The sequence below is a fragment of the Macaca nemestrina genome, chromosome 3, assembly GCF_043159975.1.
Source record: "Macaca nemestrina isolate mMacNem1 chromosome 3, mMacNem.hap1, whole genome shotgun sequence".
Classification (NCBI taxonomy): Eukaryota; Metazoa; Chordata; class Mammalia; order Primates; family Cercopithecidae; genus Macaca; species Macaca nemestrina.
The window spans coordinates 141,170,746-141,183,179 of NC_092127.1; the positions used below are offsets into that span (position 1 = coordinate 141,170,746).

General features: G+C 40.7%; 1 protein-coding gene across 8 annotated transcripts in view; it reads left to right on the forward strand.

The window, feature by feature from the left end:
• Positions 1 to 12,434, forward strand: part of LOC105477237 (Fraser extracellular matrix complex subunit 1) — a 488,217-nt gene that overhangs the window by 408,879 nt on the left and 66,904 nt on the right. For all 8 annotated transcript variants that reach the window (XM_071093546.1, XM_071093541.1, XM_071093547.1 and 5 more), the window contains 6 exons: positions 1,211 to 1,324; positions 3,439 to 3,589; positions 5,004 to 5,163; positions 6,994 to 7,162; positions 9,665 to 9,911; positions 11,222 to 11,566. In XM_071093546.1, coding sequence (XP_070949647.1) covers positions 1,211 to 1,324; positions 3,439 to 3,589; positions 5,004 to 5,163; positions 6,994 to 7,162; positions 9,665 to 9,911; positions 11,222 to 11,566 — 1,186 coding nt within the window. The remainder of the gene's footprint in view (positions 1 to 1,210; positions 1,325 to 3,438; positions 3,590 to 5,003; positions 5,164 to 6,993; positions 7,163 to 9,664; positions 9,912 to 11,221; positions 11,567 to 12,434) is intronic.

Genomic DNA, 12,434 nt, shown 5'->3' on the forward strand with positions numbered 1-12,434 from the left:
TCCTAAACTGCAATTCTGATGAAAGGTATCTGACTTGGGGGAGGCAGTTTTAGTGAGCGGCATGTGTACACCTTACTATACCTCCAAGATAACAGAAGGATCTCAGGCCTTCACAGCTCCTTTTCTACTTTGACAATGAAGGATTATTTTCCTAGAAAAAAGATCCTCTGTGTCCTTTCGAGACAAACAGTCTGGGAGAAGGTCATTCTCCGTTAGCTGGTATGTCGGTGGGATGGCTCTTGGGATTTTCCTGCCATTTCGGTGTCTGCACAGCATCACCACCTGGCAAGTCATCACTCTTGTTTTCTCTCTCCCAAACTGTAGCTGCTCCCCAGTTAGTTTGACTTTCAGAAGAGAGAAAAGATTTCAGGATATATCAGCAAGAGGGCTACTGTTCTTATAAACAAAACATTACAGCAGGTCTCTGGAGGGTCGGTGTCATTTTAAAACAAAAATGGAAATTATTTAGAAGGTGGCTTGTGGGAGATTGAAAAGCCAACATCTCATTGCCCTGTGTCCCAGCTTGCTGTATCCACCCAGGAACAGTGAGGTGCTGGATCCAATTTATGATGTGTGTGTTGCATGCATGCATGTGGGTATCTGTGAGAATGGGATTATAAACAAAATTTCCTTTTCACTATTCCCACAAATGCTTTTATTCCTGATTTCTTCTGCCCCTCACCCTCGTATAGAGAGCTCTCCCTTAAAACAGACAACAATGGGAAAAGAAAAAAAAAAAAAACAAAGAAAATATCTTCCCATGAAACCTCTTTCACATCTGGCATAATCCCACCTAGATATTTCAACATTAACAATTTAATAGTTATTTTTGTCAGCCTTTCATGAAAATTTTAACAATGTTTATTGAAAGGGAAAATACTGTTTATTTTTTCATCCCAAGACAATATTGAACTCAACTAAAGAAGACATAGGTGTGTAAAAACCAGCTTCCATAGAAGGTGAAATGCCAGCAAGAATGCCACTTGTTTTTTTGTTTTTTTCTTTTCTTCCTACACTGTTCTCACTATATCATTCAGCTTTCTCCCTTAGGTCTTGTGCCAAGATGATAAGGGATGGAATGGGCTCAGTTGCCCATCCCTCATCCCTGAAGTGTCAGCAGATTTCAGGGGTTCCAGCTGTGTAGGCCCTGAACTTGGCATACTTCAGGTACTTGTGAATGATGAGTTTTCTTTTCTGCCCTCCCCTACAGATTATGACAGCAGCGCCTCAGTCGTTCCGGGTAGACATCCTCCCAGTAGATGATGGCTCGCCTAGAATTGTCACCAACCTGGGACTCCAGTGGCTGGAATACATGGATGGCAAGGTAAGGCCTGCCCCTCCGTCATGTTCACACCACCCAACTTGGGCTACATCCTTATTCACGACAATGACTTACAAATAGAACTCCAGTTCCGCTCACCTGTTTGTCCCTCCCTAAATAAACTGATTTTCCTGAGATTAGTGAGCTCCATGAGTTTGGTTAGGATTGTTGAGTGGTTTATTAGATTGTGTAGGATCGGTTACGATTGTGTATAATTTAAGATGCTCTTACAAAAAGACCCCAAAATATAGTAGGTCAAACTAGATAGAAGTTTATTTATTTATTTTCTCACATACAGGGTGGAAATAAGTGGGCAGTGCAGGGCTCTACCTGAGCACTTAGAGATGTGGCTTCCCTCCACCTTATTGTTCTGCCATCACTAAGTGGTTGCTATTGACAACCTGGTCAAACTTCTTCAGAAATTCATCAATATACAGTTGGCCCTTGGTATCCACAGGTGCCACATCTGTGGATTCTAACAACTGTGGCTCAAAAATACTTGAAGGGAAAAAAAAAAAGAAATAATACAACTTTTAAAAATATAGTACAACAACTGTTTATATAGTATTTATGCCATGTTAGGTATTATAAGTAATCTTGACTTAAAGTATACAAGAGAAATTGTATAGGTTATATGCAAGTACTATGCCGTTTTATATAAGGGACTTGAGCATCCATGGATTTTGTAATCTTCAGAGAAGCCTAGAATCAATCCCCATAGATACCGAGGGACAGCTGTACCAGCATACGGGAAGGAGAAAAAAACAGAAAGAGAGGGGCAAGGAACTCCATATTAAGCAAGTGATACAGAAATTGAATACATTCCTTGCACTCATATTTATTGGCAATAAATTGTTCATATAGCCCAAATGTTGCATGGGAGGCTGGGAAATAGTGTCTCTAGCTGGGCAGGCAGAGGCTCAGCTAAAAAACTGTTCACTAGAAGAAGGGGAGGGTAGATTTTGGAAAATATCGAGTGTCTACCATAAATGAGAAAGAAGCGGGGCGTTTTGTAGGTAAGTGTGCGCAGATAAATTGAGCTTTAGACATTCCTTTCTCTTTCTCCTAATTTCCAAATTGGTCATTTTAAGATCTATGCCATAAATTTCACCTAGTAACCATGTCAAGCACTAAATCCATATCCCCACCCAGTTCTTCGGTTGAGAACTGGTTTCTTGCATTGGTGGGTGGTATTCCTTCTAGGATGTGGCTTGTTTTCCATCTCCATGGAGCTGATTAGTTCATTGTATGTGTAGCTGTTGCACTGTAGCTTCTCATTGAACTGGTTGGGTTAAAAAAAAAAAAGACATGAATTAAAGTGAATTAAAGTTAGTGCCAATTTCTCTTATGCCCTATTTGATCTTTTTTCCCCACATTATTCAGAGCAATTCCATTCTCTTCTCAATCCTCTCCAATTGGGTTTCTACCCCCTACTCCTACTCTGTTGCAGTAACTGTTATTAAAGTCACCAGTGACATCTATTTTGCCAAATCCAGAGGGCAATTATCTGTCTTTACCTTACTAGACCTAAAAAAAATCTTCAATGCTGTTGACCACCCTCTTTCTTTGCTCAAATGTTGGCTCTCACTAAATACTTCAGTAAATGAATGAATGAAAGTTCAGTCAGTGTATCTGGGCAATATCAGGGTACAGTCTATTTCTCTTACTCTATTTCAGGCATCATAATTGACTCTGAGAAAGTGGCCACCTTCCCTTTACTGAATTATTGTTTCAAAGTTCCAACTTTCTTTCAAGGCCCAACTCTAATCCCGCTGCCTCCAATTCATCCTCCTTCAACTTCAGATGAAATGAATCTCTCTCTCTCTCTCTCCCTCTCTCTCTTAAAAAGTGTACAGCCTTCTTTTTATGTCTTCCATTGTAGCTCTTTCCACATTGACGTTGTGCATGAGCCTTTCTTTCCCCATAAAGTGTGAATACCTCAAGGGCAGAAGCTGGGATAGTTTTCATCCTCATAGCCTCTCCAATCCTGACAAAGTTTTCTATGCAGTAAATATAGTCAGTAAATCATTGTTGAACTGAATTAAATCTGAGTCAGAGGGTCTTGTTCCTGCTTTATTCCCACCTCAAGAATTAAATTTAATGGGTTTCTATTCTAGGCAACCAACCTGATCACCAAGAAGGAACTGCTGACCGTGGACACAGACACCGAGGATGCACAGCTAGTCTATGAGATAACGACGAGCCCTAAGCATGGCTTTGTGGAGAACAAGCTGCAGCCTAGCAGAGCTGCTGCCACTTTCACCCAGGGTGGGGACTCTCTGGGGACTTAGAAATGAGAGACATGTATGCCAATGTCACACTCCCTATCTCCCAGATTCTTCTCACAGCCACTTCCAGCTACTTATGCCCAAGTAACCTCTTTGCAAACAGAGATCTTCTAGTGCCTAACCATCCAACTTACGAATTTATTTCTCCTGGGTTTTTTTCCCTGTGATGCTTAACTATGGCAAAGAAAAATTCACCTTTACCATGCTTCCTCAACTCCTAAATTGCTCTAAGTGTTGTCCAGGTTTTCTGGAAAAGAATGCATGATACTGCTTGGTTTTCTTTAAAAACAATAACAACAAGAAAGCAAAAAATAGCAAGTAGACATTATGAAAGATCTGTGATCCTGTGTGGTTTATTTTTTTGATCTCTAAGGATTATAGACTTTAAGTCTTCAGCCTATAAATTAAAATCAACATGTAGAGGTTGCTCAACAGAAATATTTTCCCTATTTTGAATCACCTCAAGTAGGCCATGTTGTATTTTCATTTTTTATAAGCTTGTCAGGCTCCTCTAGACTTTTTTCAGGATGGGCTTGACTGAGAGCAGTCATTGCAAAACTGCATATCAAAATTCGTTCTCCATGAATTTTCTTTTTACTCTCTGTCTTCAATTGAACGTTCTCTCCTCACACCTTTTTAGCTGTGCTTTGTGTATGGGATGTTTTAACCCAACTCAGCTATTCTTATTAGCACATACCTTCCAAAGAACCTTTATTAGAAGGAGTTAGGTCTGAGTATGAGGCTATAAACACAGAGGATGGGGTCAAAGACTTTGTCTACTCTAGGACTTGCCGTCAACATCCACAAACATTTATTGAAGTGCTTTTAGTCAGGACCCTGGGATTCTCGTTTTATATGAGCATAAGAGATATTTACAGTATCTCTGTAAATAAAGATGGATCTTTTGTTTCACAGAGCTTCAGGATTTTCTTTTAAAATCTGACAGAAACATTTATTTTAAAGACTACTATACTTGGCCAGGCACAGTGGCTCACGTCTATAATCCCAGCACTTTGGGAGGCTGAGGTGGGCGGATCACGAAGTCGGGAGATCGAGACCATCCTGGCTAACATGAAACCCCGTCTCTATAAAAATACAAAAAATTAGCCAGGCATGGTGGCAGGGGCCTGTAGTCCCAGCTACTCAGGAGGCTGAGGCAGGAGAGTGGCATGAACCCGGGAGGCAGAGCTTGCACTCCAGCCTGGGCCACGAGCGAGACTCCGTCTCAGAAAGTAAATAAATAAATAAATAAATAACTACTATACTTTTGGTGCTTGGGAAAATAAGTTTTGTCTGTAACCCATTTAGAAGAATAAACTAGGTATGTTGGTGTGGTAATCTATGACGCTGTTGTTACATCCCTGGGTTAATTCACAGAGTCTTTTTTCTCACAGAGGATGTGAACTTGGGGTTGATTCGTTACGTGTTGCACGAGGAGAAGATCCATGAGATGATGGATAGTTTTCAGTTTCTGGTGAAAGACAGTAAACCCAACGTGGTCAGCGACAATGTCTTCCATATCCAGTGGTCCCTCATCAGCTTTAAATATACCAGGTACAAGTTTGACTGTGCTTTCCTTCTTGAGAAATCAATCAGGCAAGCAGAGGGAGTCAGGATGAAGGATGCTGGGGGGGGCAGCTCTAGTCACCTGTTGATGGTGGTGATGGTGATAATGGCAGCGATAAAAGCAATAATTTCACCAAATATTTATTGAGCACTGTATGTATTAAGTACTGCACTAGGACTTGCCATGCATCATCTTATATAATACTTGCAGTTCTGAGATGAATTCCATTCCTGTCCCCACAGTGGCAAAGTAATAGAGACAGAAACTTGTTTATGTAACTTGTCCACAGTCACATAGCTAATAAGCAGTAAGACCAGGATGTAAGCCCAGTGATCTTAACGATGTGCTCTACTGCTTCTCAAATGTTTTTGCTTCTGTCTTTAAGAAGAGAGTCTAGTAGAACTGATAGGAAAAATAAAAATAGGCATTCAAGTTTGGAAAATAATTACTGGCCTACACTGTCAATATCTTCACCTTCCATCTGTATTCTCCTTGTTCTCAAGCCTGTTTTCTCCCCTGGCTTCTTTGGGTTTGGTAGGAATGTATATCTTTAGGGCTAAATGCATGGCTTAATGTAGACAGCACTTTAAGATGCTTTTCTAATCTATTAGAGAAAGGCAAACAGAGAGATACTGATTGTTAAGAGTAGTGTGCAAGCATGGTGCTGATTTTATAGGTTAGATTATAACTGGGATTATAATTTATGTGGGTGAAATATTCTTTAAGTCTACATTTCAGAGCCTCACTATCCAAGAAATCAGCTTCATGAAAATTCAGATAAAAATTAGAACTTGTGGGGAAAAAAGGAAGACTTAAAACCTTGATTTCATGTTCCCCAAATTCAGGCTATTCTACTCTTACACACATTTGGAGAATTAGAGGAAAATTAGAATCAACTTTTACATATGTAATGTTTTGCTGTTATTTACCTCTCAATTGTATTGCCTTCAAAATTCAATAAATTCAATAAAATTCATCCCTTTTTCTGGACAACCCTCCAACATTTAGTGGACTACGTGGTATACAGGATCCCAAAGCTGGCAATGAGGACTGAGCTCTCAGAGGCACTTTCCCTGCTGTTCTCACAGCCACAAGACATGCACCCAGGTCCAGGGGCCATCCTCAGTGGTGAAAAACAAAACCCAGCTCATGCCCTACTTTCTATGGGCTTTCCAAACCTAGATACTTATTATGAATCAATAGCACATGAATAGTTGGCCTTCTACTTTACAAATGCAACAGAGATTCTGAGCAGGAAGCTAAATTAATCCTGTTCTTCCCTCATTGTCTTAAATTTCCATTTGTCTAAACACCTCTGTTAGGTAGGCTTACCTCACATTTTCTTAATTCTGCTTCTGCCCTGACTCCATTACACAGTTCCTGGAGATCTGGTCCAGTCAGTTCCCACCTAAGTCATTGATTGCCTTCAGAGCAGCTTTCTTCCCTAAGAACCCTGAGAACCCACTGATCTCTTGTGATTACTCAACCGCAGTAAGGAGAGATTGTTTTTCCTTTCTCTGTGCCCCGAAATCTGAACTTCATAGCTCCTATGTGCTGTCCATCTCCCAAACTGACTCTCAGCTTGCTTCCAAAGCAGGGAAGACGACATTCTGCATCCACAGCTTTCCTGTTTATTTGATGCTCTGATTGTTCAGGTGAGCTCATTCCCTCAATTTACAGCCTGGATTCTTAGAGGAACCAAACTTCCTCTTCTCTACCTCATGCCAAGAATCAAATGGAAGAGACAGGCATTAAACAAGTTGTTTTTTCATAACCATGGGGCATATTTTAAGAGATGCCTTTTTGCGTGCTTCCAGCTACAATGTCAGTGAGAAGGCAGGGTCTGTCAGTGTCACGGTGCAGAGGACTGGGAACCTGAACCAATATGCCATCGTCCTGTGTCGCACTGAGCAAGGCACCGCCAGCTCCAGCTCCAGGGTCAGCTCCCAACCTGGGCAACAGGACTACGTAGAGTATGCTGGCCAGGTAGGTGGGGTGGTGGGGTTGGGGAAGGCTCCAGCAAGGGCTGTGACGTGGCTGCAAGCGATTGTGGTACTTTCCCACTTCTTACCCAACTTTGCTTTTCATTAGTGTCCTTCCTCAAGTATTAAATAGTTTTCCTATGTTCCCCTCCCATAGCACGTTGTTCTTGATGATCTCTCTAACCTCCATTGAAGTTTTAACTGCCAAAGGAGAAGTTGTTGTCTAGCTTCTCTGTCTTTACATTTTGCTTCATGACAAAAAGACGTCTCCAAGCATCATGTTCTACGCTCAGCTTTGGTATCCCAACCCTTCCTCTCCCCTCATCTTTTTTACTTAAAGGGAGAAAAGAGAGTGTGTAAGGAGACTGGTTGGGAAGTCATTAGAATAGGCTGGCTGAGATGATGGGAGCTTGGGCTTCTATTATGAAGTGAAGTTAGAGAGAAGTGGATGGATTTGACAGATGAGTGAGAATTGATAGGATTTGGCAGTGGATTGATTACACAGTGGGGCCAAAGGGAAAGATGGATGATGATGCCTCTTGCTAGGAAGGAACATGTAAGAGGAGCCTGTTTGGCAAGGTTTGGTGCTCGTGACTTTGTTTGCTTTGGCCATGTTGAGTATAAATTGTCTTAGAAACAGCAGAGGCCGGGCGCAGTGGCTCAAGCCTGTAATCCCAGCACTTTGGGAGGCCAAGACGGGCAGATCACGAGGTCAGGAGATCGAGACCATCCTGGCTAACACAGTGAAACCCCATCTCTACTAAAAAAATACCAAAAAACTAGCTGGGCGTGGTGGCGGGCGCCTGTAGTCCCAGCTACTCGGGAGGCTGAGGCAGGAGAATGGCGTAAACACGGGAGGCGGAGCTTGCAGTGAGCTGAGATCCGGCCACTGCATTCCAGCCTGGGTGACAGAGTGAGACTCTGTCTCAAAAAAAAAAGAAAAAAAAAAGAAACAGCAGGTTGACCACTGTATAGATGGGCAGAGAGTGCAGAGAAGAATCTGGTGTCCAGAGAGAAATTTGCAAGTCATCTACATACCAATGGTAATTAAGGGTGGCAATAAGAAAGAAAAAGGAGAGAGTGAAAGCAGAAGAGAAAGGAGGACTTAAATAGTCAACAAATGCAGGGTCCCATGTGTTTGTCATCTTTTATGGAGGGCACAATATCTGGCACTTAATGTTGTTTTTCAAAGCAACTTTATTATTATTATGGTGACACAGATCTCTGTAAAGAGAAGTGGGCTCTGGTCTTTAATTGAGGCATTTCAGCTGGACTAAGCTAATGCCTCTTATGTCAAATGTAAGTGAGGAATTAGGAAAGAACAGATAAGCTAATGTCTTTCAGCTAAATGATAAGACAGAGGATATTCTTGTGTTTTGCAGGGAAAGACAAAAGACTGTCAGTGTATTCTAGATCTTATGTAAAGATCTGTTGAGTGTTTCATTTCATTGGGGGTGTTTTAAAATACGAAGCTTAATAAAACTTAATGTGATTAGTTGATTAGGTATGTACTAATAATTTTCTGTTCGATTAAAATTTTTGTGGATTTTTATGTCCCCAGACATTTATGACTGTTTTTCGTACATATTTCAGTTGTCTCCATTTACATAAAGTATAGCCCAGGCCCATTTCCTGCACTTACAGTTTTGGACAAGTCCATAGTCGTGGTTTCATTTGAAGGTTTTTAATTTCTTTCTTTCTTCTTTTTTTAAACAAAGTAAAACCAGAATAAATCCCTATAAGTTCACAATTGTGTGCATATAAAATAATTTGTGTGTTTTGTACTGGGCTAAAATCATTCACATTTTAATAGCAAAGGGTGTAGTCAAAATATCAAGTTAAAATTAGTCTACCTTGTTTATAATGTAATTTTCTATGAATTTAAATTCCATTATTCGGTACACTGGAATTTTATGTCAATTTTAATTGTGTAAGTAAATATGGTGATAGTAATGATAATATCTTAGGTTTGTATGGTGCTTTAAAATACACTTAGCACCTTCGTATACAAGACCTCCTTTAGAAGTAGGAATATTACTATTTTTTCTTTAGTTGATGAGGAATCTGATGTTTATAAAGCTTCATAACCTAATACGGCTTGGAAGTAACAGAACCAGACCTGAGAACAGAACTTCACACTCCAAGACCAGAGATCTTCCAGAAAGGGAACTGAGTCATCAAATGATGACTATGGCTGCACCAAGTGAGTTAATAAGACAGGCTATAAAGAGTTACTACATGTTTTTTTCTGGTCACCAATGGTAGGAGAGATTTTGCTCCTTCATGTTCTTATACAATAAAGCAGCCTTCCTGTACAGGTTAAGAATGGGAAGAGGTGGCTGGGTGTTCCAGGTGATACAGCAGGGAACCAGGGCTGGGAGAACCAGCTATCTCAGTCAGTTCTCTGCCCACTGGGCTTAGATGCTCTTTTCCTATTATGCCCTTGGGGAGCAGAGCAGGGGAAGCTCAGGCACAGCTTAACTTCTTGTTGGTTTCTTTGTGACAGGTCCAGTTTGATGAGCGAGAGGACACCAAGTCCTGCACCATTGTCATCAACGATGACGACGTGTTTGAAAATGTTGAGAGTTTCACTGTGGAGCTCAGCATGCCAGCTTATGCCCTGTTAGGGGAATTCACCCGGGCGAAGGTCATTATTAACGACACTGAGGATGAACCCACATTAGAGTTTGACAAGAAGATCTACCGGGTCAACGAGAGTGCTGGTTTTCTGTTTGCACCTATTGAAAGAAAAGGTCTGTTGGTGCCAGGTGACAAAGAGCTATAATAATTGCTAACATTTATTGAGTTCCTATTATGTGCTAAGTGCTCATCTCATGCATTATATTCACTCACATATGTACTTTCCACGTATTAACTCATTTGGTTCCCACAATAACCCTAATGATGATTCTATCCATAGTGACTACCATCAGAAAGCCTCTTTTCTTAGTTCAGGTTGTTAGAGCTCCCATTTATTCTTGAATTGGACTAGAAGACTGGTTACATTTAGCCTTTCAAATTATTCATGAATCAGTATTCTTAATTAATCACCCAACCCATAAAATATTTAATAACCTTGGTCAAGGAGGGAAGTTACCTTTCCTAAGGACTGGCTTTCCATCTTATTCTTGGAAGACAGAAATATGCTGAAAATTTCCCTATGTGACAGTCATATGTAGAGTTCAGATGAGAAATAAACTGTGTGTAAGAAATGAAGGGCAATTCTTTTTTGTTTTGTTTTCAGTCGATACATAATAATTGTGCATGTTGCTAAAAAGGCAATTCTTGAGGAGTTGGAAATAAAAATAAAGATCATATGGAATTATGATTATGTAAGATTGAGACTTTAAAACACATGGAAATTGAACCTCCATTCAAAGGCACAACAAGACTGTAAATGATGATGTTGGGTTTCTTTACTGAATCTGCTGACTGGGTGTTAGTGTAACAAATACTGTGGATAGCAAAAACCCTTGGTAATACCACTTGGAAAACAAGCAAGCCTCATTGATTGCTCTGGGCCACCAAGCCAGGCCCAGAACAGACTGTCACCAAGGGAAGTGGCAGCCCTAATAAGTAAAGTCATTTGTATAGAGTGGCAGGTTTTATTTTGTTTTGTCTTTCTCTTTTTAAATAAGCCTGCTTCTCTCTGGGAATTAAAGTATAGAAGTTTATTCAGAAAGGCAGTGAACTGTGCTTATAGCACTACCTTCAGGACACAATTACTTTGCTACGTACAGTACCAAATATGTGTCTTATTTTTCCACCTGCTGTGGTCTTAGATGGTGGGCAATGAGTCTTGCAAATTAACAGAGCATAAAATTCACAGAATAGGAAATCCATTTTGAGTTGTTTGGCGAAGTATCTGGGGTATATTAAATCCTCAAGTGGTTTATACCACAGGCTCAAAAGAAACTGCAATTCAGGAAGGTTTTATGTCAGAGTTTGAACAGAAATAGTGATGGACTGTGTCAGAGGGACCAAGCTCATTAACTTGTCAGAGGTTTTAAAATGTGAGAAAAACTCATTCAAATGCTTTGGTTTTTTGTCATTTGTATTTCAGGAGATGCAAGCAGCATTGTATCTGCAGTTTGCTACACAGTCCCTAAGTCAGCTATGGGAAGTAGCCTCTATGCTCTAGAATCAGGCTCTGATTTTAAATCTAGAGGGATGTCTGCTGCGAGTCGTGTGATATTCGGGCCTGGTGTGACCATGTCCACCTGTGATGTCATGCTTATTGATGACAGCGAGTATGAAGAGGAAGAAGAGTTTGAGATTGCCTTGGCAGATGCCTCTGACAATGCCCGCATTGGAAGGGTGGCAACAGCCAAGGTGCTCATTAGTGGTCCCAACGATGCCTCCACTGTGTCCCTGGGCAACACAGCTTTCACTGTCAGTGAGGACGCAGGTAATGGAGAGTGTCTCTGAGGTTCCTTCACCTGTCTCCTGATTCCTTTCTTGAACAGTTTTCTCCTTAGATTTCAGAATATCCTCGAGACATTGAGAATTCCGTTCCTCAAGGATAACATTGTTAGTCTAAGGCATTATATAATGCTTGGCCGAGACCAAGCATGGAATTTAGTAGAGAGAGTTCCATCCACTTTTCTTACTGTTTTTTTTTTTTAATAAATTTTTGTGGGTACATAGTAAGTGTATATATTTATGGATTACATGATATATTTTGATACAGGCATGTAATATATAATGATCACATCAGGATAAATCGGGTATTCATCACCTCAAGCATTTATCCTTTGTGTTACATATAATCCAATTATATTCTTTTAGTTATTTTAAAATGTGCAATTAAATTATTTTGACTATAGTCACCCTGTTGTGCTAGGAAATACAAGTCTTCATCCTAAATATTTTGTGTACCCATTAACCATGCCCACTCCCCCCACTCCACCACCGTTTCCCACCCCCACTACTCTTCCCATCCTCTGGTAACCATCCTTCTACAACATGGATGGAACTGGAGGTCCTTATGCTAAGTGAAATAAGCCAGACACAGAAAGACAAACTATACATGTTCTCACTTATTTGTGAGAGCTAAAGGTTAAAATCATTGAGGTCATGGAGATAGAGTATAGAAGACTTGCTCTGGTTCTTGATGGCAAGCAGGGCTGTGGCTTAGAGCCTAGAGTTTCATGGGCTGACCTCTGTGGTCCAGAGGGAGGGTCTGGTGCTGAGCATCTGGGCTTGTGAAAGGGGGGAATGTGATATGTTGAAGATGGAAGTGAAGTATTTAGTGTACTCTTAGTTTCCTAAGACAC